General features: G+C 38.0%; 1 protein-coding gene across 4 annotated transcripts in view; it reads left to right on the forward strand.

The window, feature by feature from the left end:
- The window catches only part of FCHSD2 (FCH and double SH3 domains 2), a 230,251-nt gene that overhangs the window by 172,710 nt on the left and 38,674 nt on the right, over positions 1 to 18,867 (forward strand). For 3 of the 4 annotated variants that reach the window (XM_084628660.1, XM_084628659.1, XM_084628662.1), the window contains 4 exons: positions 4,778 to 4,873; positions 6,124 to 6,195; positions 17,655 to 17,771; positions 18,664 to 18,768. In XM_084628660.1, the coding sequence (XP_084484786.1) occupies positions 4,778 to 4,873; positions 6,124 to 6,195; positions 17,655 to 17,771; positions 18,664 to 18,768 (390 nt within the window). The remainder of the gene's footprint in view (positions 1 to 4,777; positions 4,874 to 6,123; positions 6,196 to 17,654; positions 17,772 to 18,663; positions 18,769 to 18,867) is intronic. The other variant, XM_084628661.1, reaches the window with a different exon arrangement.

An 18,867-nucleotide genomic window follows, 5' to 3' on the forward strand; every position in this document is an offset into this window, starting at 1 on the left:
TCAAGAGTTTTACTTTTTGGACTTAAATTTTCCAAACTTCAACTCATTCTAAAGGTTAATTTTCTTTAGAACACTTTGGTAAAATCCCATTAGTTGTTTCTGAACTGCTGAATTTCTGAGATCTAGTTCTACTGAGAAGCTACACCAACCCAGATTGCAGTGTCAGTTTTATAATGTACACCAGTAACTGCATTATGTAATTGGTATTTCATACTGTCGGGTTAAGCTAACATATTCTAACCATTTGGCTTTTAGGAGGTGGACCAGAGAAAATAATATACTGAATTGTAATTTACTGCATCTGAAGGATTTGCATTAGTGAGGAATCCAGTTAATTTCTGAATTTAAAAATACAGGTTCATTTTGAAGTGTTGCTGCTGAATCCTGAAAATGTGCTGCTTAAAGCAGTCTCTTTATTTTCAGAAAAATTGCCAGATACACTGTACATAATGCCCCAGAAGTGTTTATTTGCTGGACATACAATCTACTGTAACAAGACAGTAATAGTAATATAGTTATGTAGTCGTCTTCTGTCATTCGTAACTAAATAATCATCCTTTTGAGAGGAACTCTCTCCTGTATGGTCTTGTTGAGGTGAATTTTTTCTTTGGAAAAAGTGATCCACTTTTGAGTTATACAAGGGTAGAGTACAAGTTGTTTTCTACATTGAATTAACTTGAAAAGCAGCTTTGTCGCAAAATTTCCAGTGTAGAATTTATGATGTCCTCAGTAAGGAATACTTTGCTAAAATCAAAAAATGTTGGTTTTAAATAGTTACGATGTTTGAAAATGGTATGCTCAGTATGTGTGGTATGGTCAGTCTCCAAGCCTCTATCAAGAATGGTATAAAGATGGACCAGTTGTCCTCACTTCCCCTTAATCCTTCGTAGACACTGCCTTTTTTTTTTTTTTTTTGAATGTGCATTTACTAGATGATAAATTCAGAACAAGTGCATATGTAGAGTGCATTAAATCTGAATTAAGTGACTGGGAGACTTTCTGCCTGTCACAGGGTGCTCCACTCATCACAGAGATGGTGCATCCTCCTGCTTGTTCTGCGGATTAGCTCTGCAAGGCTGACACCCGTTCCTGCGGTTGCACGCTATCTCCCTGTCAGCCTGCGGCCCCCTCTCACTCCAAGAACTGCAGTGTCCTCTTCATCACTCGGCCCTCCAGCCAGGTCACTCAGCATTCCCCCCTCCCCCTTTCTGGGGTTTAGTCCTTCAAAGTGTCTGTCACTCCCACAGTTACTCAGGCAGTCTTCCAGTTCACTGTCCTGACAGTGCCCCTTCCAGTCAGTTCCGCTGTTCAGTCCCTGACCTTGCTGCTTCCTACCCTGCATTCCACAGGCTCTCTTCTCCACCATGATCTCTTCAGGGTATGCCACTATGGGGGCCTGGCCCAGAAAGAGGGCAGAGTCCTACTCTTCTGTGGGTTTCCTCCTTCCCTCTCTATTAACAGAGGGTGACCACCAACTTCCTGCCAGCAGCCCTTGCTGCTGCCAGCATCTTGGGTTTATACTAACCCAGCTCACTTCTGTCAGGTGAGCTTCCCTCTAATCCAGGCTCTTCACCTAGCCTATATCTCCCTCATTTGCTGCTTGATTGGTAATTGGCCCATCTGGCTTCCATTAACCCCTTTAGGGTACCCCATCACATGCCGGACTTGGCTCTTTCTGATACCATCTGAAAGGTGAGAGTGAAAGGTTAGTACTCTGCCTCCCCATCCCTCACCACCTTAGGAATATATCAGAAGGGGCCAGTGGGCCTTGGCAGCCTTTTGGCTGGATCTTCTGCCATCTTCTGGAAAGCCTGTGCTTTAAAGGATCCAGTGCCTGTTGAATCTCTGAATTCAAGATACCCAGTACGTTATATTTAAATGTGCAAGCTAATGATAAATACCGTTAGTCTGATTATGTGATCACAATATCACATGCCATGTAAATGACCTCACCCCAATGACGAATACTCAAACCCCCCCCATCCCCCCGAACTGCAAATTATTCATTCTCCAGTTTCAAAACTACCAACACCTCTCAGCTATAGAAGCCCTAACTAAAACTCTCAGCTCCTTTCAGGACCGAGAAATCTAGAACATACATATGTTTTAATGCAGGGGTGGCCAACCTGGGGCTCCGGAGCCACGTGCGGCTCTTCAGAGGTTAATATGCGGCTCTTTGTCTAGGCACCGACTCCGGGGCTGGAGCTGCAGGCGCCAACTTTCCAATGTGCCGGGGGGAGCTCACTGCTCGACCCCTGGCTCTGCCACAGGCCCTGCCCCGACTCCACCCCTTCCCTCCCCCTCCCCTGAGCCTGCCGTGCCCTCACTCCTCCCCCTCCGAGCCTCCTGCATGCCATGAAACAGCTGATCGGGAGGTGCAGGGAGGGAGGGGGAGGCATTGATTGGCGGGGCTGCCGGTGGGCGGAGGCGCTGGGAGTGGGGAGGGAAGCTGATGGGGGGCTGCTAACATATTACTGTGGCTCTTTGGCAATGTACGTTGGTAAATTCTGGCTCCTTCTGAGGCTCAGGTTGGCCACCCCTGTTTTAATGTGTTCAGGTTAAACTGAATGTATTTAATTATGTAATCTGATCACACATTTCAGATGTTAAAATGTACACGTGTATGTACATGTGACTTACTCTCATATTCAAATATGCGCACTGACATGTACTAGTGCACTTGGCTCCTGTAGGAAATAAGGATTGGGGAAGGTTTTTGGAGCTAGAAGAAGACTTCCGTTGGGAAAGGGTTTGGCCATAGGAAAAGAGGTAGATTGAGCCCTTGTCACTAGGGAAGGTTGGGTTGAGAACTCTTGTCACTTTAATTCTTTTCTTTCCTTTTTTAAGTAAGGAAATTTCATTAATGTTTTCTCTTTCATGTAACTTTGAGACTGAGAATATAATCACCACAAAATCAAAAATTTAGAAAAAGGATGGTTCAGAAAACAGAAGCATTCACTAGACCATATCTTAATGTTGCACTGTAGCCTTCTAATATAGAATGATCTAACTATGGAACAACACGGGCTTCCCTTTTTATCCTTTGTTTGGCTGATAATACATTTCTGAAAAAAATCTTCCTTTGGTCTCAGGCTAAAAGTTAATATTTTAGTTAGTTTAAGGAATGTCTATTTGGCTGGTTTAGTTATCCAAGCATGAAAAATTATAAAAACTTTTTTATAGTTGGGTCATTCAAAAATTACAGAAATGGAAAATTTCTAGATGAGTAAATTCTCTTTAAGGACTAGTCTCAGACTAATCTGGAAAAGAAATTGAAATATTTGAGTTATAAGAAATATAAAAATCACTTTTCCAATCATGTAATATGAAATTTCCTCTAAATGTAGAGGTGAAATACTTTTTTATGGAACTTTGGAGCATTGTAAATACATTGTAGTATAATAGTCCTTTTAATTTTTCTCTATTTCCCTGTCTGGACACATTAGGTTTTAGTGTCAGTGCAAAGATCCCTATATTTTCAACAGTACAAAGTGAAATAAATACATTTTAGTGTCTTAATCTCATGTTAAAAAACCAGGAAAATGAAATGCAAAAACTTATTAAACACTTTTCTCAGGAAACGTAGGGGTCACAAATTGAATTTGTCATCTGCACTTTACATAGGGTATATTTGAGATTAGTATTTACACAGTTGCAGTAAATGTGTACCTTATTATCAAATGTGAGTGAGTTATTGTTAATAAGGAATACTTTTACTTACCTTTCTTGACTTAGTTAATTTTTTAACCACTCAACCTTTCAGCGACATAAATTTCTGAGTTTTAATATATTATGGAATACATCCTACTTAGCAGCATAAACTATCATCCAAAATCCTCTCTCTTTTGCAGTGTGGCCAAATGAGTATTAACTGTGTAAACATATTTTGAATCCCCAGATAGAAATCTGCATTTAAATTGTCAACCTTAGTAATGTATATTTGGCCATATAGTTACACATAAATGTGGTAAACATTATTTCCACCAGTTAAAGTACTAAAATCGCAGTTCAGCAAGTAACATTTTTTAAAATCAAACTGTTAAGTATTTGTCTGAATGCACACTGACTGTGATATGTAAATACTTTGTTTAATGTTTTGGAAATTACGGGTTGGTGATATGTCTTTAAGTGTAGCCAAAGCAGTTTTTAATTGTCACACTATTAATGGTGTAAAAGATATGCACGTTTTATCTGAAAATTTTTCCATCTATAATATATATTCAGTTATAAAGAACTCAATTAAAGCTTCATTTTTCAAATGGTTTATCAAATGGTTTCTAGGGATCCTATGGTTAATCAAAGTTTGACTGTTTATGGAAAAATATGGCAGCATTTCAATTTGTTAAAATATGAATTGTATTTGGAGAATTGTCCATAAAATGGTCAAGTGTTTGTGTAACTGAAATGTTATATATTTGTCTCTTTGCTTTGTTCCCCACTTTTCCTTTTGCAGTGATATTTTCCATTGGATAATCTCTGGTACTTATCTAAAAACAAGGTTAGATATTTATTTAGAAGTCAGTCCTTCACTGGATAGCACCCCACAGAGCCCTTGTGAGCAATCATTCATATGGTCATTGCCTTAGGCCTTAATTCTGCCGCTTGTTCCTGGGCACAATTCCCGTTGAAACCAATGGGAGTTCCATGCATGGAGCAGCTGAAGAATTGGGCCCTATTTGAAGTACAGTGTGTTAATTTTATCCTTGCAACACTAAATATATGTCCCAATTCTACAAAATAAAAAATTAGTCTAAACTGGAATTTGTTCTCTTTTCAGGTGGTACGGGATTACAATCTTCAACTGTTTTTACAGGAGAACTCTGTATTTCACAGACCACAACCCTTCCAGTTCCAGCCTAGTGACAGCGACACCGTAAGGGCATTCATAAATTCTATGATTCAGTTATTCCAGTTCTGTTCTTAACAAGGTTTTTTGGGGGTAAACTGGTAAAAAAGTAGCCTTGTTTGCTAATCTGTCAGTGTTCACTAACACAGCTAGTATTCCTGGAATAGGTAGAGAGGTCACTGACCTGATTTCACCAACTTTGCTTACAATAGGTGTGTAATTACAATAAAGCTCCGAAAAGATGCCAGTATTGTCACCTGCAAAAGAACTGCACTATTTTTGCCTCCTGCCTGCGTGACTAACATCCTGGATTTCTGTTTTGAGCTAACAGTTTTTGCTAAACCTATTAAACTCTGTTATATTCTGGTGAGGTTCTCTGAACATCCATAAAGGTAGGGTTACAAATAGACAATTTAATGATTTGCCAAATAAAATGCCCTATTCCCTTCAGTTTACTGGAGAAATATATACGCTTTTTGGTTTAAATAAATAGGATACAGTTGACATGTATTCCAAAATGGTTTCTAAATACATGCAGGCTTTTAACATATTCCACTTTTAAAGCAGAAAAATCACTAGTGAAATTATAGTTGAGTAAATCACAGTATAATAGATAAGTTCCTGAAAGTTTTTTTTAAAATAGAAATTGTCTATGTTGATTTTTCATTCTCCTAGAGTTAGGTATAAGTACTATTTTGAACTAAGTTTAGGTTTAAAAAGAGAGAACCTTATACAGCTTTTTAATTCCTTGGTTCATACTTAGTAAATCCTGCTTGGGGAAAAAAGGCCTGGCCCTCACATTGAATGTTTAAATGCAGAAACTGTGTTAATGGATATGTTATGGACTGTATGAGTGACTTTGCCAGAAATAAACACTAATAGCTATAACAAAATCGCCTTTGAAATTAAAATGTTATCCTTTGGCTTTCCATCTTAACAAATCATAGAATACCAGGGTTGGAAGGGACCTCAGGAGGTCATCTAGTCCAACCCCCTGCTCAAAGCAGGACCAATCCCCAATTTTTGCCCCAGATACCAAATGCCCCCTTTCAAGGATTGAACTCACAACCCTGGGTTTAGCAGGCCAATGCTCAAACCACTGAGCTATCTCTCTCCCCAAAATGATAAGCAATTCTAACTTCTCCATAGAGCAAATTGTTTACATAAAGTGCTAGATTGTTCATAGTACCATGTGCTGAATTTCCTCACTTGTGTGTGCATTGTAATTCTAATTGTATGCTCTGTGTTTTTGTCCTTGTGCAATCTTTGTCATTCAGAGTTTTAATGCAGTTCAGCTGGTGGATATTGAGCCTTCACCTGTCAGTGCTATGAGAATGACTATAGCAGAGGTATATGGTAGTATTTGTCATCAGTGTTTGGCATTTGTGGTATTACTGGTGTGCATGCTAATGTGAGTGCTAAATTCGCTGTCATGCATAAGTAGCAACTGAATGCATAATATATAAGGACATAACTCACTTGCTCCATTTTGAAAACTAATAGTTAAATTACCATTTTCTTGTTTCATGTTATGTTAATTGTATGGATCAGTTTCTCACTTACAGCTTCTTGCGTTCTGAAGTATTTGTGCTTTTGCACATCATTTGTAATTAAAATTTCACAACTTGAGGAGATACAGTGAAGTGTGTAATTGTCACTTCTCTGACATGCATAGAGAGGCTTATCTCAGCATTTCATCTTTTAATATAACTAAAGATATTTGTAATACATACAAGACAAGGGGTCTTCAACAATATTTTTTTAAGTAGATACGTATCAGTTCCTTGCTTTCATGTGTGATATCAGGGTGTAGGAAACCCAGGCATGTACTAAATAAAAGAATGTAACTCCCAACTGATCATTTGAGAAAAATACCTGTAACTCTCTCTGTCAACGTAAAATTAGACTGAGATTCATAACATACAAGGGAGCCACTAGCATGTGCTGATAACCAGCCCCCCCCCGCCCCAAACCACATAAATTCTCCCCTTTTTCTAGAGAACTACCCACATCTGAAATAGAATCTTAATTTAGTTTCATAAAGTCCCCAACATTACAAATAAGATTCTTCTTTGAGGTGTCACTGTGTGTTCTGCCTTGTTGAATATGCATCTCTGGTGATCTGAGCTTCAAGAACTTTCTAGAAAAAGCAGTGCCAGAGTGTTCAAAGCCAAGGATGTAAAACGTCATGCCTCAGTATTTCATAGACTGTTTGTCTTTCACTTGCCTGACCATACCCAAATTCAGGATTACTCTCTTTTTTTTTTCCCCCTTGCACGCCCTTTCACTGGAGTTTTAGCTGTTTCTGAAATTCTCTATTTCCCCAAGAAAATCATAAAAAGCTTTATGTCTTGACTGTCAAATACTTCTCACTTAATCTCAAGAGTGGTGACTAGAACTGTGTGAAAGTGGGGACAATCTTTTTACATTTTAAGTTTTCACTCAAGATTTTTGCTTCTGAATTTCAGTCAGAAGTGGTACATTTTCTAGTAAGTCAAATTATAATTAAGACTGAAGGATTTATAACTATTGTGCATTTTTTGCCACTTATTTCCTGCCATTTTGCGTGGAAGATTTTCTGAGATACAGTGGGCTTGTTGCTTTTTAGTTTTAATGGGATAGGCATGATTATTTTCATTCTAAAAGGTTAAGAAAATATACTGCAGAGTGATCTGCCATTCTTAGCTAAAATACTATTTTTCCAAAGGACAGTTTTGAGCTTCCTTGCAGAGTAAGTTCCTGACACAGCGGTGCTCTGGTCCCCTTCTGTTTGGGGTTTTTAGGCGCTGCTATTAGATGAATTATTTTCTGGTTTTAAATATGAATGCTTGGCTTGTCTGTTGAGCTTCCCAGTACGGTGGAATATAAAGAATTGTCATACAGTCTCTGAGTTGTCCAAAGCTCTCAGGAGCTAAGAGTGCAGCAAAGCTAGTGCCTTAAGTCTCTGAAAGGAAGGAGCTGATAATTCTCTCTCTCTCAACACACAGTCATTGACAGTAGCCATGGGAGGTTCTTAGTAGAGATAGGTGGGGAACTGTTTTCCTGACCCATGAGAATTTTCAATACTTCAGAAAATTTTGCCATACTGAATCAGGGTAAAAAGTAAACATCTTCACAATTTTTGTGAACCAAAATTCTGCAAAAAAAATTCTAATTAGGTCATTTGAAATGTTTGTTTTGTTAATTTCAAAACATTTCATTTTGATTTTGACTTTTTTACATTTTTCTATAAATTAACTTAAATTTCTAAACAGTTGTTTTGACCCAAACACCAGAACTTGTTTGTTTCAAAAATTTTGAAATGGAGTGTTTCAACAATATCAGAAATTTCAGTTTTGATGAATTGATTTTTTTGTTTGTTTGTTTGTTTGTTTTTTTGGTCAGAAAATATCTTAACCAGCTCTAGTTTTTGCTCCTTTCAAGAGGGAAATTTACAGATGCACAAGGCCTTTCAGAATGTGTAGCAAAAATAAATGCATTTTGGGGGACACTTTTTTCCTCCAGAAGAAAAGGAATTCAGTTAACCTGTGCAGTGGATCTAGATGAAGAGTGTTACAGCTAACATAATGGAGAGTTTAATCATCAGGACATCTGTTTAGAGGACAAAGTGAACTTCTAATCAGAAGTCAACAAAGTTCATTGTACAGAATACATATTGTCCATCCCCACAATACTTAGATAAGCATATCTTTAAGAACATGGCAAAATATTAAAGAAAATTAGCCTGCTTTTTTTGTACTTCCTGTTGGAAAAGGATCCCCGTCCTTGAACTACATGTTATCGTGTGAGAAATTGCAACAAATAATGAAAAGCATCTCCAAAAAACCGAGAATAATGGCAACAAGGAGCTGACACTAAACTTTTGAAGCAATTCTCCTTCCTGTTTTTCTACTCACTGCCTTTGTAATGACAGTTGTCTCCTGTTACAGTATTAGGATTGTTGTCTTTCTCTCAGCCAGGTTAAGCTAATGCTAGTTGGCATTAACATTTATTAACTTAACCAAGTTTAATTTTTTGAAAAAGTATTTAATTTATAAGACGCACTTAAATATACATTTTGATGTTAGTACATTTTCGGCATAGGTGTAGTGCAGGAAGTAAACTTTGAATGTTCCAGTAACATTAGTGGGTGTTCCGCAGTTTAGTTCCTTAAGGACCATGCTGAAGATTATAACTTTTAAGACCTGATGTCCTAAATTGTATTCGGGAGCAGGGATAATAATTTCACTATTTTCTTGAATGTGCAGGTGAGTTTGTCCACTTTTGTTCCAACTCAGACTAGAAACATTTTCTCGTTATAAAAATATATGGGCCTGATTCTCATTTCCACTAAGGGCCTCTTTACACCACTCTGGCAATAGAAAAGGACCTTAAAGTGGGCGTAAATTAAATTAAATGGACTTACACTTAAGGCACCTTAGTGAGTCAGTGAAGAAAGAAGGAGGACCCAGTGATGTGCAGTCCTAGCTCCAAGTCCAGTTAGACTACTTCTGCACAGTCTGCAAAATGAGGCCCTAATTTTCTACCTGAAAAGGTCTTAAAAAAAACTGTCCTACATTTTAAAATGGTATAAAATAATTAGATTTTTTTAGATGTAGCTTTACTGGAAATTAAGCAAACGTTGATATGGTTAAATGTTACCACTTCAGGTGTTATGAATTGCTGCTGAGAAGTACAACCATTCAGTTCGATAGGTGTTGGTAATAAATCCTGGTGCCTTGCCTAAGTGGGGGCTTTGTAAAGCTGTAAAATTATCCATGTAATTTGACATATCCTGTGTGTGGCTGATGTCACTGAAGGTTCTTTTGTTTGAGTGACCCTCCTTAGGGGCAGGTTTACAGTCTGGGGCTTGTGATATGGTAATCATATTTGAAGTTTATTAAAAGGTCAGTTGTGAAGAAAATTATGGAGAGTTACAAACTCAGTCATCTGCTCTGTGAGCTGTGGCTGAGTTTTAACATGGCTCCTGCCTTACTATGCATATGGGGAAATTAAAATGTCTAACTACATACATTTTTGTGGAATCTAATGACCATGCTGATAGCAGCATTTATTGAATTCAATAAACTTTGTCCGTGTCTGATTCTGAACAATTGGTTAAAAACAAGTGTAAGTTGTTAAAGTAATATTAAGACAAAGAGACCAGTTACACAGATCTTCTGTCTACTGATGTTTTCAGTCACTACCAGAATAGATGACCATAGAGTCGGTATCTGTGCGAAGACTAATTCAGAAGATCCCCCTCTTCATTGTGGATACTTGATAAATAGCCATTCTTCTGTATTTCTTCTTATAAGATAATGTGTTGTATATGGGAATAGCTAGAGCGAAATGCAGCTGCTAGGATAGTTGGCTGTCTGCACAAAGTGAGGAATTGTGAGTCTCTGTGCAAATTTCACTCTATACTGTACCAGAAAATTAAATTTTCTTGTAGTTCCTTCAAATGAATTTGAGTGAGCGGGTATGAATATTTTTTAAATAAACAATGAAAAATAAATCAAAGATTCAAAATTCAACACCAAAAATTAGAGTTCAGAAGTATTTCAAATCCAGTCATCTGAACTAATGAAGTGATTTAAATCTGTAAGTAAGGAACAATAAAGAGAGGAGCTCAAATCGCTATTGAGGTCTAGTAGTGCTATTGATCACCAACAACTGACAGTGCTATCCATGATGGCAGAGAAATTAGGAGTTCCAGAAACTGAAACTCTAGACAGTATTTGAGAACTATTTCTAACATGCTCCATAAAGACAAAGCAATTTGAGATTCCACCCTTTCTTTTCCTAAAACAAACATGGAGGCATAGAGCGGCAAAGCAATAGCTTGTCCATAACTCCATCCTAAAATGCCTGGCCTCGGCTGCTTTGACAACCCCTGTGTGTGTTTAGTGTATTAAAGAGAAAATTCATTGCTATAGAAGTTATCTGAAGTGAAACTGTGATCCCAAAAAATGGATATCACATTGCAATCCAAATGCACAATAAATAAATATTCAACTCCCTAAAGGAACTTACTCAATGAATTGTTAATTTCAACAGTACAGAATGTCTTTACAATTACTTCTTCCATATGAAAAGTGATTCAAATAAAGACTATTTCCATTACGCCTAGTCTCAATGGACAAATAAAATGGAGCTTTATTTGCCAATAGTAAAATATTTTAGTGTCGAGAATTTACCTTTAGCCAACAATTTATGATGGATTGTTATTTTCCCAAGATTGTCCAGAGGCCCAGATGACATTGGAAAGCCTGGAACCCCTTTCTCCATGCATACATCCTTGAATCAGCCTCTCTCTGATGAAAATGGGGTCTTTTATTTTTAATTGACGACTTTGTGTTGCCTTATGTTTGATGGGGTGTTCCCCTAGCCTTTCACACACCATAATGGTAATTGGTATGTATAGAGAACTCAAGCTGATCCTCCGGTGTTGCTGGGATAATCTTGCTTCATTGCATTTTTCACCCATGCTTCTCTTCCTTGACAGAAGAAAGAATTGAACTAGGGAAGGTAAGAAGCAGCACACTACTGGACATAAGGTGCCTCAAAATATGTGCAATTAAAAAAAACAAAAACCACACCCCTCACCATATGGGCCCTTCATATAGACGCCATGCGCTAATCTTCCATACGGACTTTTCCTTTTTTTACTCTCTCACTTGCCAGTATAACCCTGCTTCTTATTTTATAGGGAGTTCTGAGATTAGCAGTAGTAAGGTGATAGAAAAAATTAGGTGAAAGCAGTTTTGGAAATAGACACATGCTCTTTATTTATTAACAAGGTGAACCAAAAAGGCTTTGAACAAAAAGGCAATAAATTATTAACATTAAAGTAAAAAATAGGGATTGTAGGTTAAAAATGTTCAGAACTTATTGTGATAAATTAAAATAGCAGAATCATGCAGTTAAATGAACAATAGTGACTAAACTAAGCCCTGCTTTGAGTTGTTTTTACTTTTGACTTAAAGTATGTATTATGTTTCAGTTAACCCAATAGCAACAGGTCAGGGTCCTCTTTGAAGCTCTTGATCAGAACAAAATAATGTCCTTGGAATTGTTTAATGTTAAACTATATGTCTTGTTTTGATTTGCTCAGTGCTGGGGGCTTCCAAGGGCTATAGCCACCCCAAAATTTGCCTCAGCCACTCCGCAGCAGCTGCTGCTCTCCGGCCACCCAGCTCTGAAGGCAGAGCCAAGAGAGCGGCGGCTCCTGGCTGGGCACCCAACTCCAGCAGCAGCAGAGAAGTAAGCCAGGTGGGGGGCCCAAGAACAGTCCCCAGCCCATGTCCCCACCTACTGGGGCTCTGCCACCCACAGCAGGTGGAAGGTCCAGGGCTCCCCACTGCGGCCTGTATTGACCTACTCCGGCCTGGGCTTCTGGACCCCACCCCCTGCAGTCGCTGCTCCCTGAGGGTTCAACCGGAGCTGGGTGCCCACACCTGGGCAGTGCTTATCGGCTGTGAGCAGCCAACACCCCACGCTGCCTGGCTCTGGCTTGCAGCCTCTGATCTTGCCTCGGAGGGGGGCCAGGCCTTGTGGCAAAGGGGGGCACAGCCTCCCCAATTTTCTGTCTTGCTCATCTCGGCTCCCACACTGGGAAGAGGTTGGTGCCGCTCCTGTTCACAATAAAAAAAGCCATCTTTCTGAAGTGCAAGGACAGTCCCAGCTGATTCTTAATAACTAAAATTAAATGAGTTCTTCTATATAATAACAAAACAGACACCAAATTTGTCTGATGCTTTTCTTGAGTACTACTATTTAGATGAAACTTAAGTCATGCATATCCCAGAAAAGGGTTTGATCATAAGGTGGGTCTTGCAATATGCCATTGGCATGGTAGCATAGTATTTTGAACTTTTAAAAAGTACTGGCTGAGATTTTTAGGTGTGCTTTGTGTTAGTGGTTTGCATGTAGTATATGTTTACTTCTTTCTATTCTTTGTCAAACAGTTATTTTTTGTTATAGGCTAGAAAAATACTTTGAGCTTTTTTTAGGTTCAAGGGAGTCAACATTTTTTACTGCCAAAACTACAAGTGTGCAGTCTGAATCCAGCATAATTGCATGTACGAGTATATACAAGCTGCATACTTGCCTCTGTAAGACAAATCCTGCACCTGTAATAGCCTTTTGGACAAAAGTTGGAGACATAACTACAAACTAAATACAGTAATTTTTTTTGAGAATCAGCATATAATTGTTAGTCTCTCAACTTTGCAACGAGTCAGTGACTTCATGTTCTTTAGATGACAAGGTATTTTGTTTGCTTGCTTTAAAAGACTGAGTTTTAGCACTTGACACTGCTTTCACTGTACTCCAAGCTGAGAGACTAAAGCAGAAAGTTCATCTGTATTTAGCTCAGCTTGTTGGGCCCTTTCTTTGCTCTCTAGCCAGTAGAAGCAGTTTAGTTTTCCTTTTTGAAAGAGATTAAATCAAGTCAGATACCTTGCAACAAATGAAGACCCCAATCCTAAACACTTGGCGCTTGTGAGTGGTCCCAGTGAAGTAACTGGAAATCTGTGGGATTGCTCCCATGTTTAAAATTAAGCACCTTAATTAAATGTTATTTGTATTATCATGATGCCTAGGAACCCCTGTCGTGGACTAGGACCACATTGTGCTAGGCGCTGTACAAACACAGAACAAAAACAGTCCCTGCCCCCAAAGAGCTTCCAACCTAAATATAAGACCAAAGAAAACCGATCGATATAGACAGACCTACGGGAGTACAGAAAACAATGAGACAGTATTGGTCACCTGATAGGCAGTAACCCCCGCACACCAGTAGCCTGACTATTGTCAAGTGTGTTTTTGTAGGCTTTGTGGCAAAGGAGAGTTTTAAGGAGGGATTTGAAGGAGAATAATGAGTTAGCTTTTTATGGTTGTCTCCTCAAGTGTGAAGGGCAGCATGGGAGAAAGCATAAAGGTACTTGTTAGTGAATTTAATGAGCAAGGGATAGAGGCTAATATAGTCTGCCACCATCAGATGCGGGAGGCAAATTTTCGATACTGTATGAAAGATAGGTAGGGTGGAGATACGTCATGAAGGGTCTTGAAAGTGAAGACAGGTAGCTTATATTTGATATATTAGATCAGTGGTTCTCAACCTTTCCAGACTACTGTACCCCTTTCAGGAGTTAGATTTGTCTTGTGTATCCCCAAGGTTCACCTCACTTATAAACTACTTGCTTACAAAATCAGACCTAAAAGTACAAAAGTGTCACAGCCACATTATTACTGAAAGATTGCTGACTTTCTCATTTTACCTGTATGAAGGTTTAGTTTGCTAGTGCTATTTATGTAGCCTGTTGTAAAACTAGGCAAATATTTAGATGAGTTGATGTACCCCTGGGAAGACCTGTGTGTACCCCCAGGGGTACCTGTACACCTTATTGAGAACCACTGCAATAGAGCACATGCCTAAGTATTTGCAGGACTGGGATCTAAGTTGAAGACTTATGTGGTAAAAAGGATTTGAAAGTTAATGTTTGTAAATGTTTTTGACAGTGTAAATGAGATTGTAAATTTTCTTCTTAGCGAGCTCTTCTAAGGAAGCAATGTGTCTTTGTATTTGTTCATGCAGCACAGCACTTGATTGAGTGATGCTGTGGTATAAATATTTAATAATAAAGAATTATATAAATGCTGAGTATAAATTAACTTGTACAATATCTAGTTATCATTTATCAGTGAAAAAATTAATTTTATATAAATATTCCCTCTAATTTCAGGATGGAAGGTACTGATCCAGTTAAAATGCTTTTTGAGAAATGTGACCTGCATGATTTTTTAAAATAAAGCTCTGTTTTTAATTAACTATTTTTATGTTGGTATTCTTCAGTTCTTCAAGTCAGGATGAGGGCTCTTTGGAAACAATACTGTGTAATAAATAACCAACTGGTATAACCATCACAATCCACTAACAGTCCATACTCAGAGGGCCAGCATCTAAATTTGCTTTTATATTTTCTATTCAAATACTGTAATAAAAAAATAAAAACACACTTAAGATAATGCAAAATGTTATCAAGCAATTGAAATGGAGAAGATATATTTTATCTAAACTAGATATGCAAGGGAACCAGGACTATAGGGAGCCAATCGGTGGAACTTTGGTAATTTGTTACAGAGATGATTTCTATGGGTAACAAGGAAGGCAAAGTCAGACATGGTTCTTGATGATACCTTACTGGCTGTGAACTCTGAGCTATGGAAGGAAAGTTATAACAAGAAAGGTTTAATTAAGAAAGCATGGGAAAAATGAAGTGGTGTGCCACTTTTATTATGCTTTGTAAGCACCTGGAGTAGATTCACAGGACCTATGCAATAATCTGTTTGCAATAGGTGATAAGGACATCATCTAGGGGCATATTTTGAGATGGATAATAAATTGGGGTGTGTTGTAAACACTGAGAGAAATCATTCAGAGGTACCTACAGAAATTAAAAATACATGCAGAAGGCAACTGCATGATAATGAACCTGGAAAAAAATCCACCTTTTCCTCTCTCTTTTCTTGTTGTAGACAAGCTCTATCCTTCTACCACACAGGCTTTCAAGTTCAGTCTTATGTAAATTATTTCCCTCCTCATCTTTCATGTCCTCCAAAGCTTGGTTCTTCAAATCCTGTTGCTCTTACTGCTCTGTAACAGTGTGGCTCTCTGTCCCCTTCTAGTGGCTGAACTATATAAAGGTTTGATTTTGCCTCTGGCTTTGTGTTAAGAGAACTACTGATTGTGGATGGCTCATGCTTTTAGATCCAGAGGTCGAAGATTCAATCCTCACCACAAGTGACCCATCCAGGAGTGATGCATTACATTTACCTTTCTTAAAATTACTAGTAATAATTGTATTGTATCACAGTGTACATGACATTGTATGAATGTCTGTGCAAATCACTTAGAGGGTCTCTCCCTTGAAGGTCTTATAATCTAAAGGTGAAAAATCTTTCTCCTTTTTCACCTCAGTGTTGCCACTAAAATCTTCTTCCTTTCCTGCCACACAAATCATGACACTCATACTATTAAATCCACACACACTCATGTCAAACTCTGCATCAATTTCACACTTTTCATATATTCCCTAAAAGAACTGATCAACTCATTCCTTGTCTTTCTGCTCTGATTTTCTCCTAATCTCCCTCTTCTCCCAGTCTGCCCTCCTCAAAGCCTTGCTTGTTTGCTTCTTGTTTCTTCTTCACACTTGTTTTTGTACCTAGTTCGAAGCCGCCCCTTAAGTCTGAAACTCCTCCCTTCTTGTGTACCACACAGCTTTCTTTTTTTTATTGAAATCTCTTGATAAAACACACTACTGCTACTATTTTCACATGGCCTTTGAGGCAACAGCTATCTTCTTCTAGTTTGTGTCTAAGGGTGTACAAAACTAAATGGTGTATAAGGTTACACTAATGAAGAGAGAATGTTTTCCTATGGTACTAGGCATAGAATGAGTTATGGATTGAAATTAAACAAAAATATTAGACTGATCAAGAAAAATTTTCTGGTAGTGAGATCCATTGGACTGAGGCATAGTCATCCAAGAAAGCACTAGAGAGAGTACTGTGAGGGACAGTTCTGCACTGACAGTGGAGGTGAACAAGATGACCTAAGCATGTTTGTTCCATCTCTAATTCCTGTTTTTTGGAGGGAGGGGGAGGATTGAGATTGAATCAGAAAGGAATGATCTCTATAGGGTTACCACTATTCAGTATAGCAAGAGCAAATTTGTCCAGAACTGGATAAATAGTTAAGGAATATCACAAGATATACTTTCTGGAAAGGATAGGGACTGGGTAGGTGGTAAAACTAAGTCCTTTTTGTCCTAAATGTATTGATTTATACCTAAATTCATTGAATTATTTGCTATGCCAGTTATGCAAAAAAAAATTTAAAATGGGAGACAGAGATGATAGGTAAATATGGAACAACTTGTCTCCTATATCCAGATTGAACAGGATCGATTCAGTACAAAACTGGGAAACTTTCAGATTCTTGACTTCTGATTTCACTTTATCTGACACTTTTTGGGGTGGGGGGGAGAGATTTACTTTCTCATTTACTGGAGCAGGTATGAGTTGACATAATGGTAGCACAGTATCATCAACAAATATCTCTGGTGTAGAATCCTTCGTCTGAAACTTGGCATGTATAGTACTGGTGGAAGGATAACTTTTTGGTCCCAGGTAAATGTGTGTACAATATTTTGTTAACTCTTTAAAATCCATATGAAATTATAATTTGATTTTCCAATTTGCTTTTTTTAAAAAAAATATAAATTTTTTTTAAATGCCATTTTTTGAACAAAGCCTAAATGATCCATCACATCATATGAAATGCCTGTTTTTAAATACTGCCTAAAATGCATATGTATCTGGGAAACTAAGGATAGCAGTTTACTTTGGGGGCATTTATTCTTATTCAGCTCCATGATGTTGTGCGGTGATGAATAATACTTCAGTGTTCTACTTCAAGAATATCTTTCATTTAAAAAAAAAAAAATCTCCGTCTGGCATTGTCTCCATGGTAAAGATGACTTCTCTTCAAAATAGTAAATTGTAAATTCTTTTGAACTTCAATTTGCTTTTATAGTCCGTTTTCCACAACACAGTATCATGACAAAGCTTATGAAAAACAGTGCTTTTCCCTCTTCGTTTGTTGTCTTATTTCATACAAACAAGGTACCAAGCAAGGAATTTACAAGAAACTGAGCATTATGAATTAAATAAAGTTGTCAGGTTGCTAAGTAACCGTATTATACATGGAGACAGCCCCAAAATCCTTAGCACACTGCTCACTTTCTGATTTGTGTTCCAGAGTCGACAACTGGAATCTGAAACTGGGACAACGGAGGAGCACAGCCTAAACAAGGAAGCCCGGAAATGGGCCACCCGTGTGGCACGTGAGCACAAAAACATCATCCATAATCAACGGGTAGGTTGAAAATAAATAAATGCATCAGGTGACATGAGAAAAATGCAAACAAGCTGAAGAGATGCTAAATTAAGATCTATTACATGGATTCTAATAACTTAAATTTAATGTTGAAGTGCACAGGAGGGACGGACACCTTGTATCATGTCTTAGTGGGACTACCAGCAGCATTGACTTGACAATTTTTGTGATTATTTTTTTCACTGGGGCTTCAGTTCACACTAGCACTTCTATTCAATTAGTACTTAAGCATACGCTGAAGTCAGAGGGGTTTAAGCACATGCTTAAAGTTAAGCAAATATTTAAGTGCTTCCCAGAATCAGGGAGTTATTTTGTTAATTTACTTTGAGGATTATTATTATTATTGTTTTATTTTCTTCAGCTCTTTTTTAATCCTCTCACCCAAAAGCACTTTGTGCTCTTGCAGACATACAAATCTGGAATGCAAGTTGCCCCAACCAGTCAATCCATACTAACACAAAATAAATCACCCATCCTACTTTGTCTTACCACTTATCTCTTAACTCACTCCTTCAACAAGCACTGTAAAGTATGTGGGTTTTGATGGGATGGTCTTCAGGTGTAAAGATCATAATGAGAACAAGAGTGTGAACTGTCACTTGAATGTTAGATCATAGTTGTAACATCATGATGCTTTACTAGGATTTTGGGGCATTTTCAGAATACAGTTTTCCTAAGAGATAATTTTACCCATAAAAGATTGAGCTTTTTAAATGGGGTTGCATCAGTCTGCAGAGTTTTTATCCTGCAATGTAGCACTATTCATCACCCTGGCATCTGAATATGATTAGTACCGTGAATTGTCACAAATATTATCTTATAGACAGTGCATATGAATGTACCAAATGTATCTTTCTATTATTGTTGATAGGCGCTTGAGGAGTTAGAATGCCATGGACCTGTGGTGTCTGAACAAAGCCGAGCAGAACTGGAACAGAAAATAGATGAAGCCAGAGAGAGTATCCGCAAAGCTGAGGTGAGAGAGAAATTATTCTGGCATGGTTTTTGCTTCCTTAGGCAGTGGCATGTATATTATAGCAGCTTAATTTGTGTGTGAAAATCCAGACTTCTAGCA

This window comes from Lepidochelys olivacea, assembly GCF_965140295.1.
Source record: "Lepidochelys olivacea isolate rLepOli2 genome assembly, chromosome: 1".
Classification (NCBI taxonomy): domain Eukaryota; kingdom Metazoa; phylum Chordata; order Testudines; family Cheloniidae; genus Lepidochelys; species Lepidochelys olivacea.